Source organism: Lathyrus oleraceus, chromosome 1 (assembly GCF_024323335.1).
Source record: "Lathyrus oleraceus cultivar Zhongwan6 chromosome 1, CAAS_Psat_ZW6_1.0, whole genome shotgun sequence".
In the NCBI taxonomy this organism is placed as follows: Eukaryota; Viridiplantae; Streptophyta; class Magnoliopsida; order Fabales; family Fabaceae; genus Lathyrus; species Lathyrus oleraceus.
This window is the reverse complement of record NC_066579.1, coordinates 201,069,795-201,084,152: the sequence shown is the minus strand read 5'-3', so window position 1 is coordinate 201,084,152 and position 14,358 is coordinate 201,069,795. Positions and strand designations below refer to the sequence as shown.

The following is a 14,358-nucleotide window of genomic DNA, read 5'->3' as shown; positions in this document are numbered from 1 at the left end:
AGTTGAAACAAGTCACAGTCTTCGACCGACACTCTGCAGCCAAATGACCACCCTTGCCACACTTGAAACATTTCTTCTCAGCACTGGTACACTCATGGACACGATGTCCAGCCTGACCACATCTGTAACACTTAGCAGGAGCACTAGAGTCTCCCCCACTAGGCCTCTTCATCCCACTCTGACTCTGGAAACCTCTGCCAGCTGCATACGGTTTCCCACGATCATTCTGATTCTTGCCTCTTCTATCAACCCTCTGCTGATAGCTCTCCGCTCTGGCTTTGGAATCCTGTTCAAAAATCCTGCAACAGTCAACCAAGTCAGAAAACACTCTGATCCGCTGATATCCAATAGCCTGTTTGATCTCGGGACGCAATCCGTTCTCAAACTTCACACATTTCGAAAATTCTCCAGCAGCCTCATTATAGGGAGTGTAATACTTCGACAGCTCTGTGAACTTAGCAGCATACTCAGTAACAGACCGATTGCCCTGCTTCAATTCCAAGAACTCTATCTCTTTCTTTCCTCTAACATCCTCTGGAAAATACTTCCTCAGGAATCTCTCTCTGAACACAGCCCAAGTGATCTCAGCATTCCCAGTAGTTTCCAACTCAGTGCGGGTAGCAACCCACCAATCATCTGCTTCCTCTGACAGCATATGCGTACCGAACCTGACCTTCTGGTTATCGGCATACTCAGTCACTCGGAAGATTCTCTCGATCTCCTTCAACCACTTCTGAGCGCCATCTGGATCGTATGCTCCCTTGAACATTGGAGGATTGTTCTTCTGGAACTCACTCAATTGACGAGCAGCTCCCATTCCCACAACATTCGGATTCCCTCCAAGTACTCCAGCTAGCATACCCAGAGCCTCAGCAATTGCAGCATCGTCTCTACCTCTTCCAGCCATCTCTATTCTGAAAACCCAATCAAGCTAAAACAATAAGTACTGATAGGGTTACACAACACCTATCCCGTACAGGGGAAACAGAATAATTACGACTCGACTCGACCGACTATGCTCTGATACCACTAATGTAACACCCTTCTAAAATACCCCAAATGTTTAATTAAAATAACAATATGTCAATCAGAGTAAATATGCAATTTAAGGGTGTCACACAGTTACTTCGCACCATTCACCAATATAACGGTCATGCTCTTTTATTAATTCAAAACATAAGCATTTGCATAAAACGCAGCGGATAGAAATCTCATCAATCATGTAAAACATTACATGCAAAATGGTTCATCACCAACAATAAAACATTTAAAACAAGTTAAAACATCCCATCCCGATGTTACATCTATCAGAGCACGACCCACTAAGGAGACTACACTAGACTCCAAGCATTAGCTTCTACTCAACTCATTGCTCGTTACCTGAAAAATAGTTGTAAGGGTGAGTTCCTCAATCGATATAACAAGCATTATAAAACATCATGTAATGCTAAGTAAATAACACGTTTCATCACCCAAATCAGATTACACGTTCAGTAACAGCAATATCAACTCAATCATACTCAACATCAACACAACACACAACACACATATAATACTGGAATACATCCATTCATATTATACGCCATATATCAATTATGCAATGAGACTCCATGCATGCGGTACCGACTATTTGTGAACATATAGTTCACCTCACCGTCCAAATCCAGGCACGGCTACCAAGCCCACTAGTCCCACTCATTTGAGACCTAGTGACTCACTCACTAATTCCTCACCATGGGAATTAGCTACCACCCCAAATGGGCCATGCCATGCACGCTAATCACCTAGCATGCAAACATCAACAACAGTCCAAAATGACTAACTCACTAATTCCTCACCGTGGGAATTAGCTACCACCCTAAAGGCCACAATATGCATGCTAATCATCTAGCAATACAACATCAACAACAAAATCCACAATGGACATATGCTCACACTCTAAGCCATACAACAGTCCATTCACAATTGCATACATAACATGTACATTCACAACATTATGCATACTATCAAACATCATCAACACATGTATCAAAACATCATATCATGTCAAATAATTAACCACAGTATTAGCACACTCTACTAATACCTATACTGCTCAAAATAGCGGGAATTAATCCCTATCACATCATACGCTACCATAGGCCAAACATCAATTATGTACACAACATTAAAATGTCAATTTTCTCACTTTTCAACAGTGTTAACCGGTTAACGCCCTGGGTTAACCGGTTAACGCAGCACAAACACACTTTCTGGCAAAACGCAACAGTGTTAACCGGTTAACACCCTGGGTTAACCGGTTAACGCAGGCAAAACAGCACTAATTTCACAATTCGCAACAGTGTTAACCGGTTAACACCCTGGGTTAACCGGTTAACGCAGACAAAACAGCAGTTCCTGCGCTAACACAAAGCAGAATGCAGAATTCTCCGCATTTTCCGCCGTTGGAGGACTTCCGGACCTCCGATTCCAATTCCGTAAAAAGCTATACGTTAGGGAAATTACAACACACTCAATTACAGGTTCAATTCCAGTTTTTACACAACATATCCATCACAATTTTCAGCATTCAACAATCCCAATTAGGGTCAATTCAACGGTTTATCACTACCCATTACATGCTAACCCATAATACCCATTAAACGACGATAAACCCCCCTTACCTGAGTTAATCCGGCAACTTTGAGCTTCAAGCTTTTCCGTTCTCCAACCCTTGCTCTCTAGCTCTTCCTCTTGCCCTTGCTCCACTTTCTCAATCGCTTCTCTGTTTCACGTGAAAACTCTTTCTTTACCAAATGGGATTCTTTTTTCTTATTTCACACTTATATATTTTCCACTTTATATTATTATCCCAATAATAATAATAATAATTCAATAATTCCAAAAATAATAATAATAATAATCCAATTATCTAATTAAATTAATAAATATATTATTAACTTAATTTAAATAATTATCATATTATTATCGGGGTGTTACATTAGACACCGATTTTATTTTCAAATTCAAATATACTTAATGGCTATCCAACATTATGTTCGTAAAAAATGTCTCCAAGAAGTGAAGGATGTGTGTCAATTATATCGACCTCAACCGCGCTTTCCCAAAGGATTTGCATTTGCTACCAAATATAGGCAAATTGGTAGATAGTTCATTCGAATACAAACTTTTATCATTCATGGATGCTTATTATGGTTACAACAAAATACCCATGTTTTGACCTAAAAAAGGAAAGGCAACATTCATGACCGAGCAAGCAAATTACCAATACAATGTGATGCCATTTAGATTTAAGAATGGAGGCATGACCTACCAAAGAATGATGAACAGGGTCTTTAAAAATTACATAGGCAAGACGTTGGAGGTAAACATGGACAACATGATTGTGAATTCGAGTCAAGAATAGTCGCATGAACAACACCTCAGTTTAGTATTCATGAGACTTCAAAAATATAACATGAGGCTCAATTCAGAAAAATGTACCTTTGGAGTGAGAACCGGTAAATTTTTGAGACTTTAACTTACAGAAAGAGGGATAGAGGCCAACCTTGGAAAAAGTGAAATTGTCATCTAGATGAACACACCAACCTCAAATAAGAAGGTTATGAAGTCGAACGGGGTGTTTACCGCTTTGAATAGGTTTATCACAAAATATTCCTAACATGCACTATCGTTCTACATATTGTTAAGGAAGGAATCGTGAATCAAATGGGTGTCGGAGTGTGAAAGGGCCTTTATGTCATTAAAAATAGAATTGGTTTCGCCCCAGGGTGCTTACTCGACCTATCCTTGGCAAAGTCCTTTATCTATGAGTTTGATGTCTTTTTTCGAAGCAAGGAAAGCGTTGAAGGCCCAATTATTCGCAGACTTCCTATCATAAATGACTTTTGGCCCACCCGAGCCAGCCCACACTTGAACAGTAATTACAGATGGATCATCTAACAACTAGGGTAACAATGCTAGCATGATTCTAGAAGATGAAGTCAGTCGTATGGTCATATTTGCCTTACTCCTTGAATTCTCAGCCACCAACAATCAAGTTGAATATGAAGCAGTCATTGTCAAGCTCACATTGGCAGCAGAGGTGGGGGAAGAGAACTTTAAATTCAGGACAAATCTCCAACTATTTTTTCTTAAGTCAAAGGGGAGGTGCAAACCAAGGATCCATTTTTGCGATGATATTTGATGCTATCTAAAGAGAAATTGGAAAATTTTAAGACACCTGAGGTCGAACATGTCCCTAGGGAACAAAGTATTCTAGGTGATGTGCTCTCTAAGCTGGCAAGTACAATGGGGTACGGTCAACCATTCATTCATTCAAGAAAACCTGGAGAATTTGAGCATTGATAGTGGTGGTTGACTACTTTGCAAAGTGAAGGGAAGAAGAGGCTTTAGTGAAGATCACGATAGCAAACATCCTAAAAAAATTTAAAAGGAATATCTTGGCCAGGTTTGGAGTTCCCCAAGCTATCGTGACAAATAATGGAACTCAATTCAAATACAATAAGTTAAAGAACATTTTAGACGAATTAGAAGTCAGACAACATTTTGCATCAGTATAATATTCCTAGACGAATAGGCAAGCAAAGGCAGCCAATCATGTGTTATTTAAGGGAGTGAATCTAAGACTTGAAGACGCCAAAGGAAATTGGAAAGATGAACTGTCACACGTCTTATGGGTGTATAGAACAACCCCTCATTCAACGACCGGCGAAACTTATTTCCTTCTAACTAACAATAATGAGGTTGCCATTCATATGGAGGTTGAAGAACTAATTTGGAGAACACCACACTCCCTACCAGAGGAAGACAACAACTAGGAACTCAGAGAAGAAATTGACTTCACATATGAAATAAGGGCATTCCCTGCCTTCGTTAGTGCTTTCACCAAACAAGTTACGACAACCCTATACAAATAGCGTGATTGACCTAGAGAGTTCCAAATTAAAGACATAATACTACGACAGACCGATATTGGAGGTAACAGTGTCTGAGATGGCCAGTTTACGACAAACTGGGAAGGACCATATAGGATCCAGGAAAACACTAGAAAGGGGGCTGACATCCTGGAAACTCTAACCGGAGAATAATACCAAGAACCTGGAACATCGCCAAACTCAAATGGTATTTCAGTTGAATTTCCCCGAGCGTCGGAAAGGGTGAAAGATTAAACTAGTGTTTACATTCGATTTAATCCTTTAATATATCTATATATGATAACTTTCTTCCTCTTTTGCTAAATGGATCTTTTGCACGTGCTTCCTCTTTTTTTATGAAAACATGGAACAATATATAACACATATTAAGCCATAACTCGTGCACCCCCCCCCCCCTCCACCTTTTATGAACTAGCCACACTAAGAGTGTAAGAGATGGATTTAAGGAGACGTACACCTCGAATCGGGCTCAAACCTGAGTGCGAAGATGGGGACCCAAACCTTGGTCGGGGACAGTCCTCTATGATGTGGAAGAATTACTTAAACTCCCCTCAAAAGGGATGGTTAATCCTAAAAGGCAAAGCCCACCTCACCCAATTACACTTATTCCCATTGAAAGGGAGAAGTAATAATGGAAATATTAAAGACACACCAAACCGCCATAAACGAGATGAACGATAACTAATCAAACAACGATCATATTCGAATAAACGAGAAAAGGTACATCAAATTATTTATTAATTTGTAAGGCCGGATATAATGTTTGATTACAAAAATAAGTCATTTCAAAAGTTAAGATCAATTTTGCTTAACAAGTAATTTGTCGTTTATCTCTTCGAAAAAGCTCATTTCGTCACGGCGAATCTGAATGTTGGAAAAATTTGCCCATGTTGTTCCATGGAATTCTTGAAAGCACTATCTCCAAGGCCCTCCACTAGAGAAGCTATAAAATATCTCTCTAGCTAAGCCAACTCCTTATGAAAGGATTTCACCTTGTTAGAGTAAGCTTTTTACCCCTCTTTCAACTCATTTTCAGCAGTCACAACACCAGAGGACAAAGTTTCCAAATAAGACTTAGCTTCACAAGAAGCTTTCCTTTCCTCCTCAAGGGTGACATACAATTTGGTCACCTTGCCGTCCAATTCCATATAGATTTCGTACAACTCCACTTCTTCTTTGAAGGAAGAAAGTTTGTCTAACTCCCGCTGAAGCCCGTGCAGTTTTTCCTAAAGCTGAAGCACCTATGATGTTGCAAGATGAAATCAATTCTTTAAAGGTTATGTTCTCCGAATAAGGTTTCCTGATGCCAAAATTCCCCCATGACCAACTGCGACTAAAACTGCAATGGAGGCTACTTGTAACATCAAGAAAGTCGCTATGCAAACAACCTTGGCTTACCAATCTCAAAAACATTTCAAGTGTAATCATAATCCTTGGTAGATATACAAGCTTTTATTCTAGAGCAGTGTGAGGCATCTGATATCTAAAGATAGTGGGAAGTTTGGTATGAGAGGCACCATCATGATTTCAAGAGAAATAATGACAAGGACCTACCCGACTGACGTCAATTTCTTTGATAGGGTTTCTTCTCAAGCAAGATCCTTGACACGGTTCCTCTTGGTCCTAGCTTTAGTGGCAGTCTGATCGTTATTCCTTTTGCTTCACCTATCAAGAGACGGATGGGTGGGTCTCGGTTGCGCCTCTCCCATTTAACATGATTGAGTGTTGTGCTTGGAAATGAATTTGATGTGGTGTTGCTGTTGTGAAATGCAAGTTTAATTATGTGATTTATTGTACCTTCTTGTTGGCGATTGATGAGATGAGAGTTTGAGTGAGAACTACTGGTGATGCATTAAATGCATAATCATTTATAGTCAAAGTGGGGTTGTACTCGTTGCTATGTTGTTGTTGTTGTTGTTGCATGATCGTTTATAACTAGAAAGGAGTTGTATTTATTGTTATGTTGTTGTGGTCGCATGATTGTTTATAGTCAGAGTGGGGTTGTATTCATTATTGTGTTGTTGTTATTTCATTGTGATATGGCATGCATCATATGTTGTTGTTGTTGTGAAAGAGGCATGTTTGTTGGTTCATAGTGGGGACTAGTGACTTATCCCAAGCTCAAAGTGGGGGCTTGGAGCTCAGAGTGGGGGCTCGGGGTTCGCAGTTGATTAAAACTCGGTTCGTATGAAGAATCAAATGTTGAGTCGGTACCGCATGCATATAGAGTTGATTTGTGAGTCTGGTTCAGAGTGGCGACCGTGACGAGTATGAGTTGAGTCGATGTTGCATTGCATGATGATGAAATGTTTGTGTAATGATGAGTAATCTTGTATGATTTGCGTGAGTTTTACCATGATATGGGTGAAATGTGAATACATGATATTGTGGTGCATATTTGATATATGTATAGTATGTGATGTATGAATCTATCCTGATTGTTTTGTGCACCATTTATTATTTGAATGTATTCTCATCCCCTTTTGTGTTGTTGTGTATATGCTCCTCTAGAGTACAGACAATCAGGTACCTGAGTAGGAGCTTGAGGCTCGGGACGGTGTTGTGTCTCTTTAGTTGTTTGGAAATCAATTTTTATAGTTAGAGCCACTCTAATATGTAACACGATGGGACATGTTGTTCTTTTATGTGTTTTCTCATGTTGCATGTATTTTTCTCTAATTGGATATTGGATCACTTTTTTTCAAACTTATTGTTGTTAAGGTTTTTTATGCCAACTATTCATAATTTTGCTGCTTATCAAATGAATAAGGTTTATTATCATGTGGTTCATATATGTTTTATTGAAGTTGAGTATAATCATGCGTGAAAGATATATGTGTTATACATATTTTATTTTATTAATTATCGAGTCGGAAAGTAGGATGTTACAGGGGAATATTGGACTTTGCATATTCTAAGTGAGCAATCGGATAAAGTAAGGTTACTAAGAGATAGATGTCTTAATGTGTTTCAAGCTCTTAGTATAAACGATGAAGACTTTGTTGTTACTATCATGACGAAGGGTGACCAACCCTTCGCCACGCCCCTTTTTAGTCAATGAATGAGAAATCGAAAAAAGATGAAGGAAAAGGTTTTTCAAGGCAGAACCCCCTTGCCCTTTGTACTCATATCAATGTTGAAATACTTTTTCAAAAGTCTAGGCCACCAAGTGAAGTTGAAAGGGGACAATGTGCATATGTTCAAGCACCTCTTTCTCGAAAACGGTCAAAGGCAATCTCATTCCCAATTTCTAAAAGATGTGGTAGTAAAAAAGGGACAGAGCACCATTCAAACAAGTCGCAGATCCATTTGTTGGAAAGGATGGGGGAGAGCGACCAGTTGGAAGTTGGACCTACCTCAATATCGACACACTCGACAGCAATCATATTGTAGTAGATGGAAATTGTTCTCAGAAGTTTGAGATCTACCCAGAGATATTAATCTCTGTCAATCGACTCCACCAAACTTTCAGGTCGACCATGATCGCTCATATGTCATAAATCCCTCCAGATGGGTCTGGCGCAGAAGTTAAATTCCTCCTTGGCAACCTAAGTCACTTCGTAATGAGAGGACCATCATTAAAAATAAGATCAAGTTAAATCTCAATGCACATAAGTAGTTCACGTAATTATAAGATACAAACACAATTTCATAATTAAGTTGCTTCATTTAGTCTCTGAAGGTGGCAAATGATAGCAAATCTACTTGTAGTCATACTAGGGTTTATGCATCTTTTCATAATTCCGCTATCCAAAATGACTCTTTTTATAACAGATGAACGAATATGATTTTGAAATCTTATAACATAAATATTCATTATTAAAGATTAATGTATAATTAAAAGACTAATTTTTCATATCCTATAGCATAAATATATATTATTAAAGATTAAATTATAATCAAAATTATAAAAAAAAATTAAAGTGTATTTCAAAAGTAACTTTTATGAGACCCTAATTGAAATAGCTTCAAATATAATTAATTTTTTAAAATTTTGATATCCAAAAAAGTATAGTGAAGAGATGATATATTTAAAATAACATTTTATAAATAATTATTTAATTTAATTTTTCATTTGAAGTTTTTATTAAAAAAATATTTATAATTTTTTTCAACAAAAATATGTAAAACTATAAAAATTATATTTAAAAAAGAAAAAAACCGAAACAAAGCAACCCTTCATCTCACTTAATTTGCTTCTTACCTCCATAACGTTAGCCAATATTCAGACTGGTTAATTGCTTACTTGAATTACTTTAGAATTGGTATTTATAACCTTATTAAACATTTCCATTTTGAAGCCTATGTTATACATATCCAATATATACATAAATTAATAGTCAAAACTGATATTTACTAAATTAACCCCTTCTCCCTCGTTGAGCAGTAGGAGGTAATTTCTCTGATGGACCAGTAGGAAGCTTTTGTCCAGTCTCTTGTTCAATCCTCCTTTTAAGCTCTCTAAGTATTCGAATTTGTCCCAGCTTCTCAGGAGACAATTTGTCCCAATAAATTCCTATTGAAAAGAAGATAGAGCCTTTGAATTCTTTTCTCAAAAACTATTTCTACTTTTTAAAAAATTAAAAGCTGAAAAAGTCCCGTTTGTGGATAAACAGCTTAATTAGACACTTCTAACTGTATAAATGTTTATTCTATAATTAGACGGATATATTTGACGAACCTTGAGGCTTTGGAATGGATGTATGTGTAAAAATGACCTTGGTTGGAGTACAAATGATGTCCACTGGTACATCATGGATCAACAACTTTTCAACTGGAATATCATCTACCAACTGGCACTCATGCACTGTAACACTACTTCTCATTGTGTTATATATCAATCAATAAATGAAAATTGTAAATTTCACACATGATGAGTAAATCAATAATGATTGAAGCATGGAAGGAGCATGTATACTGAAAACACATAAGTTACAAAAGCAGAAACCAAAATTACCAGAGGTAACAACTAGTGTTGAATCGTCGATAGCTCCCATATACCGCAGCATACCATATTCAAGTTCTGCAAATCCCTGCACTTTAGTCCTCTCTTAGTTGAAGTAACATTCAAGTTCAAAGTCTAGTAAATGATCAGAAAGTCATTGAAATGTACCTCTCCTTTTCCTAATCGAGCACCTGTAGTCGGGTCAACAGCAACAGATCCGATAACAATAAGATCTACTTTTATCTTTTCATCTAATCCGATTGGTCGTCCATATTTGGCAACCCCAACAGATGTACAGGCTTCCTTGATGGTACCCGAAGTTAACATATTGGACTCGATTACGGAGAAAAAACCCGTCCTCAGGCGTGGTTGAGGAGTTAACAACTTCTTTCCATCTGCACAAATCAATAAGGCACTAATAACAAAATGCGTTTATAATTCATGAGTAACCTTCCCCCTCCCTACTCAAGAAACTCAAAGCATCTATCTAACCTGAAAGAGTGAAAAATCTGACTTGTTTCTGAGGAGAATCTGGATTAACCTTCACACATTGTGCACCGCGGAACACATCTAGCTCCCTCATCTGCAAAAGAACCCACACCACATGTCAAATAATTCTACTCAAATTCCAAATAAGAGTTTCAGGAAGAAGAAAGGAGAATATTATTGAGTCAAAACTAAAGAAATTACAATGAAGTTGTTATTTGAAAACTACAGAGGAATGCCTATATATAGGCAACTAAGGCTCAAGCCCAAAACATACAACCAAGTCCAAAATATAAAAAGTTATATTTTGGCTTCGACACAACAGCTATATGTTGTATTCGACTCTATCGAATACAACTGACATTTACAGCTACATCGACTAGGTTACACAACCTTGTCGGACACAAACTAGACATCCTACTTCGACTAGGTTAAGAAACTTCTCAGTCAAAAACAGCTTTCTACTAAACAATGAATAACAACTTCTAACACACCCCATCAAAAAATAATCGATTATAACAAGTGCTTATGTAAGTAGATAAGTTCAAATCAGTAAATTCTAATCTGATTCAACAAGATTTAGATCCATTCGCTCACCTACTCAACAAGATTTAGATCAAACTCCTATTTAATAAAATTTTAAAAATTAGTTACCTTATTTAACTATGTAATTTTAACACATGTATTTCAAAAATGAAAGTAAATAAATATGAAATACTAATTTAGGCATCTGCCAATGGTATATCATCTCGAAAAAGACATATCGAAACATCATAATAATAAATTAGTATTATATAATAAGTCAGCTCCATCTACAGAACCAAATTTAAAATGGAAGAAAAATAAATGCATCGAATACTCTTTTTGTGTTCCCTTTTAATAACACAGATTTAGAAATATGATCAATTTTGTTTTCTATATTAAAATTACGGTTCAATTTCTTAGTAAATCTTCTATATCTTTAATGAATTATCTTTTAACAATTTTCTCTTTAGAAGGGACACCAAAGACTCAGAGACTAAAAGGAAAAAGTAAGTTAACCAACAGAAGAAATGGCCTCCACAAACATGATTTTCCTCCTTAGCCTCCTTCCCATCTATATTTAGTGGAGAACTATGATTTGTACGAACAATAGGGAAGCAAATGAAAAGATGGAAAAGTTCCACCGTGTCCTATAATTGCAAGAAGACTATTTTCATTTGTAGAAGTTTTGCTGGCACAAACCTAATATTTGATGCATATATTGCAAGATTAGGCATATTGAAAAGGTACGTCAAATCAAGAGAAATCAAGTGAAGAAACAGGCTAACGCCACTGAAGACTAGAATTCTCCAACACATGTGGAACGAACAAGTGCTCACTGCTCTAATCCTGTTACAAGGCTTCCATAAGCCAAGAGACTATCATATTCATAGAGGTTGTAGAAACCATATGATGGCAATGTTTGTCTGTTTGTTGATTTTAACAGAATGGGTGTAGTAATGCATGATGTTCACCATGTTTCCAAGATAAACGAGAATTAACTAAGTCTAAGACAAATAGGGGAAGACAGTTTCCGTCTCACTTTCAAAAATCAAACACGCATCAGACAAAATCCTAGAGGTTCCTTATTGATGACGGTAGCAATGAAGGGTAGATATTTTAATTGGAGACCAAAATCTGAGCATGCTTTGTCAGGTTTAGTTACTGTCTATCATTGATGGTAGCAATGAAAGTGATTTGCATACTGCTATCCTTTGTCAAACATAAAGCAACAATAGAAGCTTGGTCTGGTATCAAACCTTCGGCCGAACACATTAAAGTCTGCGAGTGTGAGAAGGGGGAAAAGTTTATGCAAAATCTCAACACCTATTATTAGATTATTTTGAGAAGCAAAATCTATCTATAAATCACTTAATTACTCTTCAAAATCTACAGAATGAAAACAAGTCACTTAAATTGAAGACCGCTAAACATTTAATTCATCCGTCACAAGTCAGAAATGCCAAGTTTGCACATTTATGATATGTTCAGTTGCAGCATATTTTGAGAACTATGTTTACAGTTTTGATGGATATCTATATTACAATCCAAGTTTATATCGACAAACTATGTTCGATTTTATGAGACTAATTTAACATTTTATAAATTTGGGACCAAACTTTCTCAACCTTACAATTTGAAATAACAGAATTATATTCACTCCAAAATCTACATAAGAGCTTGTATTATTAATTATTTAAAAAAATATTGTTTGAAGATCAATTTTGGAGCATAAAATTGGACAAATTTTAAATGGTTCACCGAGTTCTTAAATATGATTAATGCAGTGAGAGGTTAATAAGCATATCAAGATAGAATATAACTCATTAACAATGAACTAGACTTAATTAAGCACAAATTTGAACATCGTTAACCCTAATTTCATGTGTTTCGACTAAATATAGATTCGAACATTTGAAAATCAGCGTCAATGTGTTTGAATCGCATACCTTTTCAGCAGCAAGAGAAGCACCAACGAAATTGGGGATTCTATGATGAACAGGCCTCGGACTTTGTGCAAAATTATTATCTTCCATCAAATCCCAAATTCTCTTTCGGATTATCCATTTCCAAGCTTTGGGATCATCTCGGAGAGAAGAATTCTCCTCTTGAACTGCCATTGCTTGGCGAGCTTCGGCGTCGAGGGTTAACCGCTCGGTCTCGTAAGCAGCCTCGTTGAAGGGAGTGTTGTTGTTGCTGCTGTTGGTGGCTTCCAGGTTGAAGAAGCTGCAAGTGTGGGGTTTGATGGAGAGAGAGTGAGAGTGGGTTTTGTTCCAAAGAGAAGAGAGAGTTTTGATGTAGTGGTTGTTGTTGTTGGTTTTGGTGAATGTTAATGGATAGCATAACCGAAATGCTTGTGTATCCATTTTAAGAGAGTTTTCAGTTTCAATTTATGGTTAGTTATAAAGTACATTCTCTTATAACTTTTTTTTCCTTTCTTTTGAATGAGATAATAGAAGACAAGATGTTGAATGAGAGTATCTATGCTTAAGTATAAAGGGGGTTTTCAAATATAAACAAAACCAAATAAAAATATCAAATTGATTTAAAAAATTAAAAATTGCACAAAATCGAATATTATATATGTATTTGAATGTTATTTTTATAAAATGTTCAAATAGGTTTAGATTTTAAATTAATTTTTTAAAAAGATTTAATTGAAATATACTGACTGTGTAAAACGATTTTACACAGTCAGTTAATTCTAGACGTTGGATATTAAAATAAATTTGACTTTTATTTTAAAAATCTATAAAATAATCCAAACAGGTGATGGTGATGAATCGACAGTGTAATTTTTTTTACACTGACAGTCCATAGTAATTAATCTCTTTTTAAAATTAAATCAAGCTATATTTTAATACTTATTTATTTTTTATTAGTAGTATTGTTGTGGGTTCGTCAAAAAATGTGTATTCTCTTTTGATTAGAGAAGTTGGTTATTCGCATTTTACATTGGACAATTCAAAGACGGTTACAATGATCTTTCTTATATAAGTTTGATCATGAGTTACACTCGGATACGATTAAACTCATACGAGCAAAATTCCACCTCAATCTCATATTAACTTAAGTGTAAAAAAAGTGTTAATCTTTTTTTTTTTTAAGTATCATCTTTAATAACCAGAAAACTGTCACCTCACCATTGCACTAGAAGCATTTTCATCTTTGTTCCATTGCAGAATTGTTTGTTGGATTGCACTAGAAGCATTTTCATCTTTGTTCCATTGCAGAATTGTTTGTTGGAAATCAATTTTTTTTGTTTCTCTTAAATTTCTTCAAATTCCACAATTGTAACTACTTTGGTTTCACTTCCAATGGTTGGTTCTCAAAGACCCCAAATTTTCATTCAAGATATGATTCAAAAATTATTCAAAAAATTGTTTAAACGTAAATAAAATATTTCAAAATTTAATCAATCCAAATTCTTAACCGGAAAATCATCGCACTTCTAATTCAATTGAAAAA

General features: G+C 36.2%; 1 protein-coding gene across 1 annotated transcript; it reads right to left on the bottom strand.

Moving 5' to 3' along the window:
- Nucleotides 1–9,121: 9,121 nt before the first annotated feature.
- LOC127127628 (5-formyltetrahydrofolate cyclo-ligase-like protein COG0212) lies at nucleotides 9,122–13,321 on the bottom strand. The gene is made up of 6 exons (XM_051056884.1): nucleotides 12,840–13,321; nucleotides 10,375–10,465; nucleotides 10,051–10,277; nucleotides 9,895–9,970; nucleotides 9,619–9,744; nucleotides 9,122–9,453 (listed from the first exon to the last, which is right to left on the bottom strand). Exons 1-6 carry the CDS (start codon nucleotides 13,254–13,256, stop codon nucleotides 9,299–9,301), a joined length of 1,092 nt encoding a protein of 363 aa, XP_050912841.1. The 5' UTR covers nucleotides 13,257–13,321; the 3' UTR covers nucleotides 9,122–9,298.
- Nucleotides 13,322–14,358: the final 1,037 nt, after the last annotated feature.

What these genes read in the sequence shown, in the direction of transcription:
- LOC127127628 (XM_051056884.1), bottom strand. Translation starts at nt 13,256, where the DNA reads ATGGATACACAAGCATTTCGGTTATGCTATCCATTAACATTCACCAAA. An exon ending in CAGATTTTTCACTCTTTCAG is followed by an intron (nt 10,278 to 10,374) that starts GTTAGATAGATG and finishes TGATTTGTGCAG; the next exon opens with ATGGAAAGAAGTTGTTAACT. An exon ending in ATCCATTCCAAAGCCTCAAG is followed by an intron (nt 9,454 to 9,618) that starts GTTCGTCAAATA and finishes TCTTTTCAATAG; the next exon opens with GAATTTATTGGGACAAATTG.